At 41.1% G+C, this 20,285-nt stretch overlaps 1 protein-coding gene across 3 annotated transcripts in view; it reads right to left on the minus strand.

Annotated features, from left to right (window-relative positions):
* Window positions 1–20,285, minus strand: part of phkb (phosphorylase kinase, beta) — a 128,248-nt gene that overhangs the window by 11,355 nt on the left and 96,608 nt on the right. For 2 of the 3 annotated variants that reach the window (XM_031309134.2, XM_031309152.2), the window contains 9 exons: window positions 17,760–17,843; window positions 16,785–16,889; window positions 15,730–15,812; window positions 14,912–15,002; window positions 10,377–10,435; window positions 9,686–9,848; window positions 4,448–4,529; window positions 4,273–4,330; window positions 111–201 (listed from right to left, as the gene is read on the minus strand). In XM_031309134.2, the coding sequence (XP_031164994.1) occupies window positions 111–201; window positions 4,273–4,330; window positions 4,448–4,529; window positions 9,686–9,848; window positions 10,377–10,435; window positions 14,912–15,002; window positions 15,730–15,812; window positions 16,785–16,889; window positions 17,760–17,843 (816 nt within the window). Of the gene's footprint in view, window positions 1–110; window positions 202–3,778; window positions 3,870–4,272; window positions 4,331–4,447; window positions 4,530–9,685; window positions 9,849–10,376; window positions 10,436–14,911; window positions 15,003–15,729; window positions 15,813–16,784; window positions 16,890–17,759; window positions 17,844–20,285 lie in introns of all 3 variants that reach the window. The other variant, XM_031309142.2, reaches the window with a different exon arrangement.

The raw sequence follows: 20,285 nt of genomic DNA on the forward strand, positions 1-20,285 counted from the left end.
TAAAATCATTATCCCCACATTCCATTTCCCCAACATAACCTAAAGTCATTTGTACAAAAGGGATAGATATAGTAATCTGCTCAGGCACTAAGGTCTGTGTGTCCACTTACCTGCTTGCCATGCACTAAAACACTAGTAATACTGGGGGCAAGGCTGTCCACTATCTTAGTTAAGAGACTGGCAGCAAGACGGACAACAGACCTAGTGGGTGAAAAGACACAAGCACACTCTTGACATCATGACAGATAACAACTAACAGCTCGGGCTTTAACAGACTACATCTTGTTCATTTTTACTACAGGGGTAAGGATCCAAACCCCTTAACTTTACTGGATCTTCAGTAGAGAACATATACACACATACACATATATATATATATATATACACATGTATATACACTGTATGTGACGTACAACTTGTAATAACATTTTCAATAATTGCCTTATAAATAATGGAATGTAGGCAAACAAGGTATCATTGCTCAAACATTTGATTAGGCATTATTAGAAATTCATAGAATCTGTCCCCAGGTGACATTGCTAGTTGCTTTCTTTTCTTATCATAGCAGTTTAATGCCCCCAAATAAAAATAAAAAACTATCCAAACATCAGAATGAAATTGACAAATAATCCCAACATTTTCGTGAAATCCGCTGAGGATTTCTACCATGTAAGATATGACTAAATATGTTAGTCCCAGTCCTAATGAATGGATTGGATTTAGCTACTGAACGCCCAAATGAAAGGTTGGCCTCCCAGAAAATATTTTAATGTTCACTCATTTCTCAGTTCATTATTCACAAGAGTCACTACAGCCTTCAAACTGCATCCTCTTGCCTGCAGGAATCCTATGAGGAAAAAGCAGCACATAAACACTCAGAATGGTCACATATTAGCCCACAGCCAGGGTTGCTATAGACACACACATGGAGTTGAAGCCACCCCTTACAGAAGCAGTAAACAAATGAAATAATGTAATTAATGAATACAATCAACTGAAATACGACCTCCTCTTATTATATGCTACACTAAATAACTCCACACACACACACGTGTGTGTGTGTGTGTGTGTGTGTGTGTAGTTATTTAGTTCTTAAACCTGCAGAACTATCAAGGCGATGAATAAAAACGTAACAAAGCCGTAACGTTTAAAAGGCATGATGTGGTCTCACTCCACTGATGCTTTGTTGGGGAACCTATTTCAAGCTTCACTTCCTGGCCCATGTCAGGTAAATGAGAAAGTAAATTGAACCGAGTATTGATGCCATTTCCCAGCACGTTGGAGACCAGCCTTGAGGCTTTTGTTTTTGTTTTTACTCTATGGCATAATCAAATCTCTCGATGTTAAAATCCTGTTAATTAATAAAACAGCATATAATAAAAGTTGTCATGTCAGTCAGGTTGAAGCTGAGTGGCTTTAGAAAAAAAAGTGTCAGCTAAATAAATGTAATGTAAATTGGCACAAAACAGAAAGTCAATTTTAGGTGAGTAACGCCAGCAGTATACCACAAACAAAATTTTGACAGCTTTGGGATCAAAGATCAAAAAGAGAAAGATATTTAGTTGGACTGGAACGGTGGGCAACGGCTTGCCAGTCAAACGTTTTATTTACCACTCTTTGCTACTCTACACTAAACTTTTTTTAGGACTCACGATTCCAAAGTGAGTCACAGATTCACGCTTTACGGAACTTTAATAATGGTGTGCCAATGAACAAACTGGAATACCTAATCTAGGTCCCACATCACTGTGTGCGGTCTGTGCAGACATACTGTATGTGTACTCATACACTGTAGTATGAGTACTATTTTTTTACCAGTTAGCAAGAAAAACAAACATTATTATGATAGCGAAAAATACAATTATCTACATGTTGGTAGAGCTGACAATGTGAAGGACTGTCAACTTTTGAGTACATTTGCCTCCATCGAGACAAACTAGCTTTTAATATTACTTTATGATAGATTTGCAAACAGTGTCTTCTCCCGTAGCAACTACCACGCTTGTCCTTCTAGCATGGATGCCCTTGATGAAACAGACTTGGAGTAACCGTGAGTGTAAAGGCATATACAGCGTCATATCCAAGAGCCACATTCTATTTCCTTTGGAGTATACAGCCAGCCTTATTGCAGTGGATGAAGACTCGTAAAATACAGACACTTGGGCAGTGTCTCTCAGCGTCAGATACTACGCAAAATTCACCCTTTAGCGTCTTTATGGAACACACCGGGCAGAGCAGCAGTGCAACCGCGGTGCTGTAAGATGATGTAGTATTAAGAGCAACAACAGTAGCGAGTAGTATGAAAAATGCCGCGTAGGGAGGTTGGTTGGGGTGGTGGATGGGTCAAACAACGTTGGACTTTCACCCAGGAGACTGGGGTTCGTGTCCCGTTCTTGTCCCGCGTGTCACTGAAACGTGGATTTTATAATCCCACCCACCATCTTTTCCTAAACCTAACTGTCCCGTTCTTGTGCCACTTGACAGTTGGTACGTCCCGACCCAAAACGTCAAAAGTGACGTCGAGTCGCGACGCTAAAGGAGACTTTTGGCGTAAGTAACAAACAGCAAAGGCACATGACCAAGCGTCCGTATTTTACGCGATGGGAGAGTGAGAATGTGTTGTAGGTCATAAGAGCAGAAAGGAGGGCCTAGCCTCTGTGATGGTTAATGGAGAGAAAGCAAACACTGACTACGAGTTGTTGAGTCTATGTACCTGCTAGCTTGGCCAAACTCATGACTGTGAGTGTACAAACTTGGTAGTTTAGCCAGACATAGCTTTAGCTGGTTAACATTTTAGCAAGATGCTAAGAAACTAGCCTGCTACTGCATTACACCACCTGTTACCAGGGTGACGACTGGTCAATGAAATATCACTGTGAGAAGTTAGATTTCACTTTTTAAGACCTATTTGATAGCAAAACCTAGCACTACAGTAGCATTGATTTTACAAAAAAGATTGCCTAAATGATGTTGAGTTTTCTTTAAAGCTGTAGTTGGCACTTTATTTTTTAGTGCCATTGGACAGAAGTCCCATACATACTTATCTTTCCGCATATTGTAATTGAAGTGGTCTGAGAGAAAACTAGACTACTGCATCTCCTCTTGGCTCTGTTTTCAGGCTTCAGAAAATCTAGCCATCATGGGAAACTTTGGCCAATCACAGGTCATTTCAGAGAGAGAGAGAGAGAAAGAGAGAAAGAGAGAGAGAGAGAGAGAGAGAGAGAGAGAGAGAGACAGACAGACAGACAGACAGACAGACAGACAGAGAGAGAGAGAGAGAGAGAGAGAGAGAGAGAGAGAGAGCGTTCCTATTGGCTGTTGTGCGCATGCATTGCCCGTGCTACAAAGAGGCGAGAGGTAGACCGGAAGGGAAGAGATCTCAGTCTACCTTAAATTCTGGCGTGTTTTTGCATTCTAACCATTGCAGCTTTAAAGGTTTTCATACATATTTTTTAAATGTATTTTACACATTTACAAATATTTTTTTAAATTTGTATTTAGCCCTTCCAGAAAATGTAGGCTACATACACTGAGTGTATGTCTACATTTCAATTAACTCATTTACATAAGGTAATAAAAGAGTAGAAATGAAAGACATTTTCAGTCAAAAATCCAAATCTTGAACATAGAAAAGTCTTCTCTCTCTCTCTGTTGGTTGGTTGGTGGGTTGGTTATGAGGAATCACAAAGTACAGTAGGATTTGCTGACCCTAACAGAGCTTTCAAGTTAGCCAGAGTAAACATGCAGAGTCTTCAGTCCATCTCTGCCGGAACATTACCTGTTTCCCATGCACCAGTATTGTGGTGATGTGAGGAGCCATAGAGCTGGCGAACTTCTTGATAATGGCAGCAGCTTGGCGCACTGCCGGCCTATGGTGCGGCCAGATTAAAGTGTCAACATGAGACAAGATTTTGGGAGGACAACAAACAGAACATGTTTGGAGACAAGTCATTCGGTTAAGGAGAGCCAACAAAAAAACATGGGAGTAAACAATGCTCCCAACATAAATTCCCAACCTTTTCATTCACACTAAATTATTCAACATAATAAAATACCAATGTACTGGATGTCACCATCTTAGAAGGCATCATTGGTCCTGAGTGCATCTGTAGAGTTTATGTTTTTAGACCCTTTTGGTAACCCTCTTCATATTTGGATTCCATAATGACTGGACTAATCGCAGTGTAAGCTCAACGAATTAAATAAAAGCCTGGAAGTCTGCAATCAGTTTATGCACTTAAGTATTTGTGTTTGTGTGGGAGAATATCAGACCAAAGTTTTCTGCTGCCAGCTCTTCTGTAAAGTCTCTCCAGTTCATCACTCAGGTTCTCTGGAATCACAAATAGGTATGTGTTCAGACATTAAAAAAACACATTTAAAACCACAATACAACAGCCTCCTAAAGACTTGTCTCGACTACAGGCTTGCTCGCTCAGAGTGTGCTTACCATCTTTGGCAAGGAAGTCTGGTCCTTCTCTCCTAAGAAGGATGGCTGCAAGCTGAGCCTGACTGGCCAAGCAGTCGCAGTCCTGGACACACACACACACACACACACACACACACACACACACACACACACACACACACACACACACACAGGAAGATGAGCCTGGTTACGCATACAATATTGCAATACATGTGGCCTATATATACAGTATATAATATAATGCATTCAATACAGTATTATGTGCTCACAATCAGCACTAAAAAGCAGTACTGAAACTACGATTGTTAGACCATCGTTGTCTGCAATCCTGCAATTCTGGTAATAATGGGCACGTTTTTAAAGTCTTGCCTTATTTAAAGGCAGGGTTGGTTACTATTTCCAACATACACGTTTTATATATTGCTTGAGATGGTCTTTACACCCCAGTAGCAATACATAACTTATGGGCTCTGAAAAATGAGTGAAGAAGATCCATCATCTGTATCTGCTGTAATCCTGTAAAAACGCCCACCAATCACTGCCTCGAGGGCCGCTTGGAAAGAACCAATGAAATGCATCCTCTACCCCTCCCACGTACGAGCCTGAGCTCAGTGCACGTCAGAGTTACTACAAGTCTACTGTAGATGTTTTTGTTGTTTGTTTTTGGGGTGGATTCGTTGTTTTCAAGAAATGTCTTGTGCACGTCAGTGTGTGGGATGGAGCCCTGAGGGCAGGGGGAGGGGTTAGACCATAGACTGTATATAAGAATGGACCAACAGATCCCGTTGCTCTGGACGGAGACCAGTGAAGGCCGTTAGAAGCACTTTTCCGGTGAGCGCTGAGCGTTACTGCGCAGCCTCCAACTGAGAGAGACGACGTAAATGTGCCGTGAGCAACCTGTCTGAAAGTTGGAAGTCTTCTGGTAGCTGTGCCAAGAGAAATCTCAATCATTCCCAATCTAGCAGAGACGGAGAGCGTAGGTATATGTAAGGAGATAACATAGACACAGGCTAATTATTGATCACTAAAATGATAGTTAATATTAATAATTAAACTTAAACAGCTAATGTGAGACGAAACTGCCTGCGCACTTCTCCTGTACTATACGGTAATTCCTCTACTATGAGACAGTAAGTCCCATGGTTATGACCCAATCGTTAGCCTATTTTTATAAAAACATCTGCCACGGAGCCATAAAGTGAGATACAAGGTAATGGAGCCTTTTATACATTGTCGTGTTTCTTTAGAAATAAACAATGGACAAATAGAGTCTTTAAACTCTTCAGATGTAAAGTTATTCTCTGTCAAAGTCACGTCAAAATGAATGGCAGTCAATGGAATGCTAAAGGGGGGTGATCGCTTTGTAGCATCAAAATGGCGCCATAGGAGGTTCGCGGTCCGAGGAGAGGCTTACCCCCTTGGGTTTGACAAATCCTGCTAGCTTTTCAACGTTATCAACTCTATCTTAAAATTGGATAGCAGCTGTAATGTGCCTAAAATATGGAAAATAAAGCATATTTAAGCATGTCAGAAGACAACTGGTGTCAATTATTTTCTATTTGCTTTAAATAAACAAAAGTGGTTATTTTGTTTGGTAGCTTCAATAAGTATGCTTAAATAATTAAAAACAGACTTAAATGACAAAAAGAAACTTTAGGGTGTTCATTACAAAAAAAGAAGTGATGCATGTGATAGATCACTAAAAACTAGGGGTGGAACGGTGCACTGAAGTCACGGTTCGGTTCATACCTCGGTTCAGACATCACGGTTCGGTACAATGAAGGGAAAAGCATAACAAAAATGCAGAAGGCAATTTTTTTTATTGTGCATGTCTCAGTCTGTACCACCTAGTGTCATCCAGTCTCTCCTGTGAGCTAGCTGCAACAGCCTGAAGCATATAAAGTAAGATGTAAACAGTAAACAATAAGTAGGCTACCCCACATCATCTCCAGACTCCATCTGGAACTTGTAAACTAAATAAGACAATCAGCTAGTAGTGTGATATGGGAGACAAGCGCTGCTCTCATATTTGAATGCACAGAGCAGGGGTGTTAAAAGAGCAGCTTCGGTTACACAGAGCAGTCGGCGAATTGTGGCGTTAGCTTCACACGCTAACAGCGGAGCTAGCAGCGGAGCTAACAGCTAACGGCGGAGCTAACGGCGGAGCTAAAAGCAAAGCAAATGGGCCTGGAAGCCATTTGGGGTCGAGGCGAGAAGGGATACAGCTACAGTACATCCGTGTTTGGTTGTATATGGAAGGGACTAGTTTGCTTCGTGTGGACCAGAGTGATAGAGAAAGACATGGCTCTGGTGTGGACTCACTGGACCGACTCGACATGTAGGCGGAGCTTGGGAGCTTCAGAGCTAAGGCGGGGCTACAGATTAGGTGTCCCTAAGAAACGCGTATGTAACAGTAGTTCCACATTACATTAATTTATTTGCGAGCGAGTTTTATTTATTTTTATACTGTGTATTCTCCGTGTAAATTCATGTCCCGAACCGAGACGCCCGTACCGTTTCGGTTCAATACGAATACATGTACCGTTCCACCCCTACTAAAAACACAACAAAGTTGGTCAGTCAGACTTGTATCCTGAATTCCTCAAAGAGACAACACGTCAGAATTGTAGAAGGCGTGGGTTGAGGTCCGGATGAACACACCAAAAACTTCAAATATTCAGGCACAGAGCCAGATTGAAGAGCTGGCAAGTGTGAGCAGACGTGTGGCTGGTGGTATGTAAAACCTGGCCTTGAGGAACAATGTTTGAACATATTTATAAGATGTTAGAAAGAAACAGGAGACAGGTGGCCAAAGGAGCCTTGGCAGGAGCGGGGTGTGTCAATGAGTCAACAGGGAGGGAACAATGAGGACACAGAGGATAATGATGAGGCAAACCTTTCACAATCTCTGAGGAGGAGGCAGGTGGACTAGTTGGAAGTGGACTTGAGATTTGTTTATCCTTATTGAAAACAAATCTGATTAATTAAAAATATGGTTTAAGTAATATAAAGGTCTTTTACGTTTCACATTAAAGTTGTTAAGAAATGTATAATATGAGTACAATCTGACAGTAAGCACTAACAAGTCGTATTGAAACTAGTAATGTTAGATACATTTTTTTTCATCAATCTTGCGAATCTGGTATTAATGGGTATGTTTTTAAAGTATTGCCTCGTTTAAAAATGCAGCCTTAAAGTGCTTAAAATATGGAAAATAAAGCAGAGGACTATTGGGGTAAATTATTTATTGCTTGAATTAACTAAAGTGGTCATTATGTTTGGTAGCTTAGATATGGCCGCTAACATGCTTTAATAATCAAAAACAGACTTAATTACAAAGGAAACTTCAGTGTGTTCATTACAACAACAAAAAGTGTTCCATGTGATATATCACATAATACATAGTCTATATCGACGAATGGTCATTTACGGGAGAGTTCCGGTGCGGCCGGAAGTTCCGCCGGATGTTCCACACTTTCCGTTTTCTTTGTGTTTACATTTAACACATGAACAATAACTTACTAAGAATTTCCGCACATTCTCTGCTGCGACAGCACTCTCCTGTTTTTCTGTAAGCGTGCTTTGTCCATAACGTACAGTTTGTGACAAAGAACTTCCCCTTGGGGACAATAAAGTCTAAAGTCTAAACTGTGGTCGTATTGAGCAACATTAACCGGAACCTCTGAGCAACGTTACACAGTGAAAAAGACAAGTTTTAAGGACAATTTGGATCGTGCAACAAGGTAGGCCTGCTCGGTTCGTTCAGGGAATGATTGTAAAGATATACAAATAATCTGTTTATGGCATTTCCTCTCTAACTGGGACGTTTTGGGGGCGATTGGCAGGGATGTGCTATGGACAAAATACACACGGAGATACACTGGTACGAGCAAATTACATTTACCATGTATCCAGCTAATTTAAATAGCTCACGTTACTGTATTGTGTGAACAGTTAACTTCATGTGGCTTTTTCTTTTGCGGGTTGCAAATGTTCCACCAAAACAAGTTCCTTCCCGCTCGCTGCGTCCGGAGCGTAGCGCCGCCCAAGTCGATTGAGATTGGTTTAAAGAAATGCAAACAACCCAGAGCATTTTTCCTCTTATCCAGGAGTGTATGCTTCTGTTGCCAGACCTTCCTCTGCAGCGCCGTGGAGATATATCTGGCAATGCGAGACTACTTACACAACAAAGTTGGTCAGTCAGACTTGTATCCTGAATTCCTCACAGAGACAACACGTCAGAATTGTAGAAGGCGTGGGTTGAGGTCCGGATGAACACACCAAAAACTTCAAATATTCAGGCACAGAGCCAGATTGAAGAGCTGGCAAATGTGAGCAGACGTGTGGCTGGTGGTATGTAAAACCTGGCCTTGAGGAACAATGTTTGAACATATTTATAAGATGTTAGAAAGAAACAGGAGACAGGTGGCCAAGGGAGCCTTGGCAGGAGCGGGGTATGTCAATGAGTCAACAGGGAGGGAACAATGAGGACACAGAGGATAATGATGAGGCAAACCTTTCACATTCTCTGAGGAGGAGGCAGACCTGGGGTTGGATTGATTAATAAGAATATGGTTTAAGTAATATGATCATTTTTGTTTCACATTAAAATTGTTAACAAATGTATAATATAAGTACAATCTGACTGAAGTTGAGATTTTCTGGCAAGACTGCAGCCTGTTTGAGCATTTTCTCGACAGTGTTGAATGGAGGATTTCCCAGGCTGCAGACTTATCCCAGATAACTCCTACTGTTTACCTGCGGATGGCTGCAGACAGTTAAGTGTCTCCTCTAATACGCATTGAGTTGCCAGACGCTTCTGTTCACCTGCCACTCTGACAAGCGCGGTGACAAGGACATGATTCTTAACCAGCTTATCCTTGCAAACACTACCAACATGTATTTCTTGTAATGCATTATAAATACATGGCCAAGCCTAGGGAACACTTCTCAATATTTACACATGTAGGTTTTTCTGCTTCTGCAAGCTTTGTTAAGGAAGATACTGCTGCTACAACAGCAACAGTTACACCTTGCAATCGTGTTGATGATTGTTGGAAAATGGGCTTCCTTAATGTATGGGATCATTACTTATGTTTGGTTAAAATATTACCATTTGATTAGCATGATAGTTTTATATAATGCTTACAGAATACTGTAGTTCTGTTGTGAATGAAACTTGTTTTTTGTAAATGTGTTTTTACTCCTTCTATTTACATTAGAGTGGCAGTTAAAAAAGCAAAAAGCCAATCTACTCACGTGGAACTTCTGGATGATCTCATTGGTGGGCTTCTGCAGCCACTCGTCCACATTGATCTCTGGCTGCTGCTCCAGGTCGGAGGCGTTTGGCGTGCTCGTCTGTCTCTTTACCTTGGAGTGCTTCGGCAGCTCCAGCTCCTCAAAGCTCTTAAACTCGGGGATCCTATGCACACGCACACACGCGCACGCACGCACGCACACACACACACACACACACACACACACACACACACACACACACACACACACACACACGCACACACACACACACACACACACACACACACACACACACACACACACACACACACACACACACACACACACAAACACTATTTGTAAGTAGACCGTATGCAGTTGTTGCACTGCTTTTTCTAATTTAAACATTTTCAGAATTGAAGTAACAAACAAGATACTGCAGGCATCATTCCTGGACATTCTGATATTTTCCACTAAACTGATTTATTGATCATAAAAACATTTAAAATTGAGTCTTAATGTCAGTTATACTGTAGTTTAACTACAAGATAATCAACAGATTGTATACATATCCTATCTGAAACAAATCATTGTTATATTTGTTAGGGAATATAGTGAACTTTTTTTATTTCATTCATTTTTTAATTAATGAGCTTTTTTAAATATCCTGCCAGCGGACAAATCAAGCATAAAGGCTAGAGGAAGCTCTTACTCCGTCTCGTTGACACGCAGGAAGTCCAACTGCTCCACCACTGCTCCAGATATCAGCGTCTAAAAGGTTGATGAGAAAAAAATTATATCTACAGTATATACAAAAGATTGCACAGTAATGTACCTACAGTATACAATTGTGAAGAAATGTTCAGAGGAAATCATACTCTAGAGGCACATTTAGGAGCGCATAAATACAGGAGGTGAGTAAACACAGCTGTATAAATTCCTGAGAGGAGGTTTGCCGGGGGAGTCAGTGTACAAAACAACTCTTTGAATAATGCAGTTCATAACAAAGAACACATGGAGTAGTAAGGTGTGAACTCAGTTCACTGTTTCAAATTTTACAAATGTTTACGGGAGCTGTAACAAGTTAGTGTCTTACACGGTAAAAGTTGGAGTGTTTTATAGCAAAGCAGTGTGGGAGCAAAAGAGTGCAGTTCAATAGGACTTGCTCCTTTGCTACAAATGTGATATTAGCCATTCCAACTGAAGTCAACTCCAAAACAAAAATAAGAGGTGCAGGAGAGAAGCAAACCTGCTCCCCATAACAATGAGTGTTTCAAAGCGGTAGTAGGAGTTCGCTGTGAAGTGAATAGCAAATAGGCAAAGGGAAGGAACTTTAGAGCGAAAAAAGAAGAATCGTATGAGGAAGTCTCTGCTGAACTCCACAGACACAGTAGGAGAGAAGTTAGGGTTGGAAAAGCTGTCATAAGTTTGACAAAGCAGTTGGTTAAAGTTACCAATATGGAAATAATTCCTTGGCCTTATTTTTTTTTGCTCGATTGTGTTCAAAATCCTGCAACTTAAATTAATACAGTCTTATTCTGCCTTATTCTTAAGAATTATCTGCAGTAAAATGTTCATAGCTGATATAAATTCATGAATACTGCTGACGTCCTTAGATATGACATGAACAAGCCATTCAGCAAAACAAAGCATGCGGTAGCAATGCTACAATGAACCAAAGGGACTATGTCAATAGATATGATTTGTTACTATTCAAACAGATTAAAGATGTACAAGTAAACTTTGTTTAAACCTGCACTAAAAGATGTTTGACCACTTGGGGGCAGTAAAAACAAGTTGTTTTAAACAAACAATATAACCCTGACATATTATCACCTTTTATATGAGGGACTCGTTAGTAAACAGTTGCTTATTTGCTCATCTAGCAGATACAAAGAAACATTAGCATTCATTTAGAGTTTTGTTTGTCTACCTGATGAATGTAAGTCTAATATTCACTCTTTTTAGTTCTGTTTTTGGTCTCCACCAACTCCTGAGGGAAATATCTGGCTCTTTACAGTAGCTGCTAAAAGCTTCACTACATTCATCAGCACGTGGCTAACTTTTTCTGTCATTTGGTGCTGAGCCGGTAGCGTGCAGTGAGTTTTTAAACCTTTTCGCTGAAAAAAGCTGCCTCCTGCTGCTGCTGGAAATGAGGTACATGAGATGATGAGACTGAACCAAACGGTAAAGTTGCGAAGTTGGTAAAACCAAAACAGGAAGTAAAAAGATGCTCAAATGCGCTGCAGAGCTGAGGGGAACTGCAATCGGGTAATTATTCTTTTGACACTATGAACGACCCCTTTCACATTACACATAGTCATGTGAGCCATTGTTAATATCAAAATATGAATTATAGCAGCTTTAAAGAAATTTGGTGTTATGTTTTCATGGCCCTTCCACTGGCTTGGAGAGCAATGGTCCTGATGAAGCTAAATGAAGCTAATGAAGTAACAGCTAAACTTAGTTAGCAGTCAGTCCCTCCAGAAACACGTGATTATGTACATAATTCAATGCATAATCACCCAAGTCCGCATATTTATGCGGGGGCCACATTTTTTCAAATACGCTGCACTTTCGCCGCATAAATTGCCGATTTCCGCGCAAAATATGCAGGGCTTGCATGATTTCATAATCCCCACATTTTCGTTGCAAAAAAGTCACATATATCTTAGCAGAAAGTTGAAAAATGTTGCGTTTACTTCACACAAGAGCAGCCATTTTCCCCTGTTGCCATGAGAACGTTATGAAGTGACGTAATTACGCGACGTAATTACGCGACGTGAACATCATCGAAAAGCTGCAAACCCCGAGATGAAGCCATGATGAAACTGCAGTTTTTGCAAGTTCCCGCAATTTCATCACATAAAATTGCATAAATATCCCGCATATTCCATCGCATTTTTTAAGAAAACGCGCCGCATAATCAAGGATTTTTGACCGCAACAATCACAAAAAAACTCATAATTTTTCTGGAAGGACTGAACAGTCATGAACCCAAAATCTGGCAAATAAGACCCATTATAATGTGAGTTTTCCTTTTCCTTTTATTGTGGTCCTTTGTGTTTGGATGTGATTCATCATTTATTTACAGTTACCCTTTCTTCCAACCTTGAGAGACACACTGACCCTGGAACCTGTCGGGACCCCTTCTCAGTAATACTGCTGAGGCTCCTTTGCTAAGCATGTTTCATCCTTGCCCTCAAATACAGTATCACCCAGGGATGTAAATGGAATCATTGATGTATGTTGGCACTGAGTGTGGATTCAGGTTTCTCTACAGTGTTATCTGCAGGCAGAAAGATACATTGGAGGGATCAACCTCTAATCTATTAATTCACCATTGAATGGTATTCTTTGCAAGCCAGAAAAAGCTTCACCCCAATCATTTTCTTCTCTTTCTCTAAAGTGTCCAGGCTCCATTCAGTTTCACCTTTTCCAGGCAAACCAAAACAGTTTGCCTCCCAAATTGAATCTGACAGACCAAGGTCAAAACACAGATAAACACGGGTACTGCTGTTGGAATAAGGAGGGCAAGCAGATTAACGGCTGGGAAACCTTTGTTGGTTTTCCCGAACCAAGAGATGAAGCCCTGCACCACAATTTATTGAAACATCTGTAATATCAAGTCACTGTTTATTTCAGAGACGGCTGTAATATCCGTTGTAACTGAGCCCCCCCCCCTGAAAGTCGCCTTTATGAACACCCTTCACAATATGGTAAAATGGATTCAGTAGTCAGCTTGTTTTGATTGGAACTGTGACAAAGTCGAAACCTAACACCACTGATCCTCCCAATAAAATGTGTGTGTGTGAGTGAAATGGACCACTGACTCTTGCTTTGTTCATCATAGAAGGAAGAAATGTACTGGCTGTGGATATGAAATATACATTAAAGGTCCCATATTGTAAAAAGTGAGATTTTGTTAGCAGGACGAGGTGCTATATAAATACTGTGAAAGTATCAAATAGCTTAATCCACAGAGAAATGCACACAGCCCGTGTTTAGAAACTGTGCCTTGAAATGAGCCGTCTGGACTTCCGTACAGTTGTGATGTCACAAATATACTCTAAATATAGGTAGAAAGTGCCACTACAGTGCCGTTACAGTCATTCCCCGGCTGCAACAACGGTGCAGAGATTTCAAGAGCGCAGATGCTAAAGACCAGGAAATGCCGACCAATCACCTGACCTGGGACATCTGTCCCTCCTGAGCAGGTGTTTTCAGCTGTTGGGCGACTACTTATGTGAACAAACAGTGCTCAGCTAACCCCTATCACGCAGCTAAGGTATGCCTACTATCCTAAATAAAATCAGTTAAACTGAAATCTGTTGTTGAGAGATTGCTCGATGGTGTTTTAAGCCCCCAACGTCTCCTTCCAGGCAGCACTGCGACCGTTGACTTCAAGGCACCTAACCCTAACCCTAACCATAACCATTGCCTAATCCTAGTGCCTTCCAGCCAGCGCTGCCTGGAAGGAAACGTTGGGGGCTAAAAACACCAATAAACTGGGCGCCCGGATAGCTCAGTTGGTAGAGCAGGTGCCCATACATAGAGGGTTACTCCTCGACGCAGCGTGCCCGGGTTCGACTCCGACCCTTTGCTGCATGTCATTCCCCCCCCTCTCTCTCCCCTTTCATGTCTTCAGCTGTCCTATAAAGGCTAAAAATGCCCAAAAATTACCTTTAAAAAACAAAAACACAGATAAACTGAGAGATCTGTGTAACCTACTTCATGCTTCTTAGGTAACAGTTAGCTACAGCCCTTTTCGCTGATTAAAAAAAATATCTGTTAGACTTAGTTCGAAAATGCTAGAATTGCCCACAATGTCCCGTCTCATCTTATTTATGTCCTCGAAGTTGTGCAGCAATATTTTCTATAGCTAATATTTTTAACTTTTTTTTTTGTAAAATACGGATATGAAGGAGTCCAAACAAGGCATTATTTTGCTATTGTAATTATAATAATGTTTATTTTATTGCTCAAATACCTAATTCCCTTGGATTTTGAGGCACTTATGGGCCACGCCAGTATTCCAAAAAATTTGGATTATTATTTATTATGGAAAACGTATACTGCTTATTGTTTCATTTTTTAACAATTAGCTAACGTTTGATTGTTAACATGTCCAACAATCCATTGAGTAAATTCCCTGAAATTTGCATCCCTAAAATAAAGTGTGGCTAATAATGAAATGAAAGAATCAATACAAGAATGAACAAGTCTATTTCAACGGGATCCACAAACCTGAAGTCTGTCGACATGAACTTTGACCCCTCCGATGTTGCCTTTCTTGAACGAGGCCAGCATGTCCAGGACTGGGTTGAAGCGGCTCCCCCTGGCGAGACAGGAAGGTTAGAATGACTCTGTTTTTTTCTTTTCCTACTGTGCACAGTAGAGTAAATCTGTCCCATTCTGAGTCAAAATATTTGTATTCCATACAGATCATATGTATTAAACATATCATCAGTATGAAATCATCACAGCTGAAACTTCTCTCAATAACTGAGCACATTTCACCCAGACGCCCATTGCTTTATTCGGTCTGCTGTCGCCTTCTATACAGGTCATCATCCCGATCAATAGCAAACTAATGACTATTGAGTTGCTTCTTTGAGAGCCCACTGACTCATTCCAGATGCTACAGTGTGGATGTTTATGCGTTTGTATCACATTTAACATATGGCTTTCTGGATAATGGTCAATACTGCTGTAATCAGCCCACCAGTCAGGCTGTAGTGATACAAATGAGAAACATTATCACCCAATCAGCAAGCAAATACAGTTGCACCTTTACTGCAATAAAGATAAATAGTCTGCATAGGAGGGAGGAGAGGTAGAGCGGGAGGGAGAGAGACATATAAATATAAAAAAGAAAGAACCAAACTGCACTGTGCCTGTAAGGACATTTTGTTGCGAGTTCAAGCCAGTATCAGGCAGAAAAAGACAGATAGAGGGTGATGTATGGGGAGATAGGAGGATGAAGAGTGCTTTAAGAAAGCTATCAGAGGACAGGAAGACAGAAAAAAACATATAAAAGAGCCATTATGGAGTGTGTATATTACTTGATGTTATCCTCGCGAATGAGAACCAGGAAGAGAGGACGTCCCTGCATCTTCCAGCACTGTTTGATGAACTGCAGGGCGTTCTGCACACACAGACACACACAGAAACACACACACACACACACACACACACATCATGTATGATCAGTGCCACTTTCACACCACCCGTTTTTGATTTATGTTCAAAATTTAAACTAAAGTGGAATTTAATTGGTGTTACATTTGGAATACAAATGCAGTCATTCCTGATTGATTTCACAGTCAGTTGAAAAAAAGGTTTGAATCAAATCAAATTTGAAATCTGTATGTTTTGTTTCTGTTTTTCCCTCCATATTGTATTTCTTTTGCTGCAGCAAGGATCAACCATACCTATACTGTACATACATAGGTGATCTGACCCAACATGAAAATGTTGCCGGGGGCATCAGGAATATATGGTACGCAACTTAGACCTCTAGGTTATCAGAATGCTCAGCAGCTTTTTTTAGACCCTCTTCATATGTTTTCAGAAGGTTAAAACGGTCATCAACCGACTGGAAGCTGTTCCACTATTAGATGATATCAATTAGTGACAAAAATGAACAGAGATAGAGGCAAACTCAATCATCAATCAATAAATGCTGTGCTTGAATTGGGCCCATATTTTCAGGAACTATTAATTTCTGACTATCCACGTACCATTACTTATTACACATTACTGCTACTTTTTAATGAATGTAATGAAGGTACACGTGGTAAACATGGGACAGTTTCCTGCTCAAACGAGCAGCAGGAGGCAAAACTGTTACAATGTGAGGTACGGTACAATATGTGGTCTAATTCAGGTGGAAAGCTGCTGGTTAAGAGCTCAGAGTTCTGGTATCAGATAGGCTATGACTCTAGTATGAGCCCTTTCTGTGAGGAAATGCAAAATGAGTATACAAATGTCAGGCTGCATCTCTATAGATCACACAAACTCAATATATCTCAGTTATTTAAGTTCTTGGAGCACATAATAAGTGGTTCGCTGTGGAGTCGTGGCAACGGTAAGCTCTGCAAGTGTGACCCTGGCTTACCTTAATGTCATCAATCAGCAGCATGACATCTTGGGACAAGTAAAAGTCACTTAGATCAAACACTATAGGGTAGCACACCACCGTCTTGCCCAGGATACGATAAATCTGGAGGGACACGAACACACACATACACACACTATTGCATTAGAAGACGGATGGCTCACAAGTAGCCACGTATACATTATTCTGGGCAGCCTATAAAACAAGCCATCAATCCTAAGATAGAGGGGACACACAGAAGCTACACAACCACACACACACACACACACACACACACACACACATACAGTATAATACACACAACTGTATAAAGCCCCCTTTCACACATACAGATTGTCACAGGGGGGCACACACACACACACACACACACACACACACACACACACACACACACACACACATATACAAACTCGTACAGACACAGTAATGATGATAACGCCCTCTGGCAGTCTGCCATCTTCCACATAAATATTCCATTATAATATTGTCTTAGCAATGCATTGGGAGCCATGATTCATTTGTTAGGCAATGTCTTTGTTTGAGAAAGCTGCTATGGCTCAACTTATTTGGTGACCTTCATTTGGGAGAAACTGCAAACAACATTAGTGCACACACACACACACACACACACATACACATAAACACAACCACATAATATGCACCCACACGGACACACACACACACACACACACACACACACACACACACACACACACACACACAGACTGCCTGAGAGCAGCTTAGCATATTAAAATGCATTAAGAATAAGTAAAATCTATTCAGCATTCACTGATGCATTATGTATGTCTGACGAAGAGAAAAACTCTTGAAACTGAATATTTTCCGTGTCTATGTTCAGTTTTTGAGCTGTACTCGACTCCTCGGAGCTCCGGGAAATGTATGCAGATCGACTGTATGTGTGTCCATGTAGCGATATGTACATGTGTGTACTGGTGTGTTTGCAAAGCAATATACCTTGCATGTGCCGATGCAGCCCACTGGCCTCTCTGGACGCCCACTCAACCCCAACTTCTTATTGATGGCAAGGAAACGGTATGCCTGCAGAAAGACACACATATTCACAGACAGACATGAACCAAAACCTTGTCAGTAAACACAATATTTACATTGCAAACAATTTTGCTGCTAACCTTTCATTTCATAGAAAAACTGAAATCTACATCATGATCTGCACATTTCCCTGTGAGAGTAAAAATATCATGTTTGACTGGAAATGTCATGCAACACAGTGCCAGTCCATATCGTAATAATAGTGCAAGTCCATCTTCGTCTGTTCCACTGAGACATGTTCCATTGTTGCAACCCATAAGCTGAAATTACCACCATATGGCAGAACCACCTACTGAACAGTTATGAGACATGGCAATAATAAAAGGTCCCCTTGCTGCCATCAGCACACCCATGGGCAACGGCGCTGATGACACTGTTGTACTGAGATGCAGAGGCCCATAACAGGAGACAGTGAGACCTAGCTGAGCCCTCATTAGCATAAATAAACTGTTAAAGGTAAATACTGTTACCTGTTGTGCTTTCCATTCTAGCACGGCTCATATGCAGTTTACAGTACAATAACGGTGGCAGATATGCCATTCACATTTTTTAAACAAAAAAAACTTCAATTTACAGGTAAACAAAAGAAGGGTTTCTCAATTCTAGCTGACTTTTGTTGATTTTGTCGGCTTAAAAGGCATCTGTAATTATGGCCAAGTCAAGGAGTGGGTTGAAAATGCCATCTTCAGCTGACTTAAATAAGAGAGGAATGAAGAAATAATACTGTTCTTGTATTGCAGGTTGAAGCTAGTTATGCAGTTGTTTCATCAAAGGGCTTCCCAGTCGTCAAAACAAAGCAGAGGAAAAGGTCATGGCCTACTCCCTCAGCCATCTCTGAAAAGCAGTTAGAGATGGCAGCCAGGAGAACACATGAGCTCCAGCCTATCACTTTCCAGAGCATTTCTATGGTGCTTCAGATAAAAGGCTTCTTACCGCTGTGCCGCCTGCTGTCAAATGCACTGATTCAAAGATGCAAAGAGAAAGAAGATGGACATTGATTTCTTGGCTCTGACTGCTCGGAGCACAGTGGTGTGGCACACTCACCACAAGTTACTGCGTGCGTGCGTGCGTGCGTGCGTGCGTGAGTGAGCTGAAGGGTTTGCACTGTTGTTTATGTGTGTGAATTACATTTGTGATGTGTCTGGCTGAGTGAGAAACCAGGGTACTTACTGCCTTTGTGGCAGCCTATAAATTCTAAATTTAAATACCTCCCAATCTGTCCTATCATGAAACAGCATCAGTACACCCACACACTCAAGTGGCACTGCAGGAAATCTGCCTATCAAGCTCTCCATGCTGCATTCTTCCGTCTCAAGCTAGCTGCAATTCACTACATCAATCAAAAGGTGGTGCTCTGCTACTCCAGTGTACTTCCTCACTGTTTGTGAACACAAATGGAGGAAGCAAAGCTTGGACCGATTAAAATAAATTACACTAATAGAGGAAAAAGTACAGTCTTTATATAAAAGAAAGAGAAATGTTAATTGAGGATTAAGTGGCATTGCAAATCACTGCCCTAACAGGCAAGGATGAGACCTGGAGGAGAAAAGCCATGGAAGGTTGGAAGAACCTCTGCATCCAACACTTCCTGTGTGCAGAATACCAATGAAGAGCGACAACACGCAGGCAGCCTATCAAAGCATCCTTTCATTCCCCCTATTCACATTTCCACTGACCGCAGCACAAACTGAAAGCCTGGCAGGTGGGAGAAAAAATAAAGGGCTGTATCTGAAAGCTGTATTTCACACGTCTGCAGTGGATGCTATGTATGACAATGTACAACTATTTACTGACAATCTCTGCTAAATTAATTCAAACTTAAATACTCAGACGGGTGCAGGTTCCTGCACATTTTCATGGCTGCTGGGTTGGTGCCCTTAATAGTGTAAATGTAACTGTTGGTGTCACAAAATGCACATAACAGATTTACTTTCACAGCAGATGCTGTCATCCAGAGGGACTTAGTGTGCAGGTAGGGGTTCAGCAGCTTGCCACACAGCTTTAAATGATACAAACGTGCCTGGGTTGCCCCATCAAATGTCTTTAAAGGATAGGGGTGCATTTGTTCATGTTTCTCTTAAAATAATATTCACATCCTCAAATGTACATTGAACTTGGTTGCTGTAATTATTCTTCCTGTGAAGTAATTCGTTACTAGAGTGACTTCTACGTAAGGACTGGTGGGTCCTCCTCCTGTGAAACATGCATTCTAAACTACAAGCGAAGCTAATGGCTTCTGCATTTGCAGACACTGTTAGTCAAATCAAAGTGGGGATCTTCCAAAGTTACAATCGTTTTAGGACAATATTCCTTCGGACAGCAATTCCTAGCTGAGCTGTGGTGGAGGGATGATGATACAAAAAAGGAATTGTGTACTGACAAGACTGTAACTTAAAGGAAGATACCCACCTGATTTGACTAAGGCTACAT

This window comes from Sander lucioperca, chromosome 3, assembly GCF_008315115.2.
Source record: "Sander lucioperca isolate FBNREF2018 chromosome 3, SLUC_FBN_1.2, whole genome shotgun sequence".
In the NCBI taxonomy this organism is placed as follows: domain Eukaryota; kingdom Metazoa; phylum Chordata; class Actinopteri; order Perciformes; family Percidae; genus Sander; species Sander lucioperca.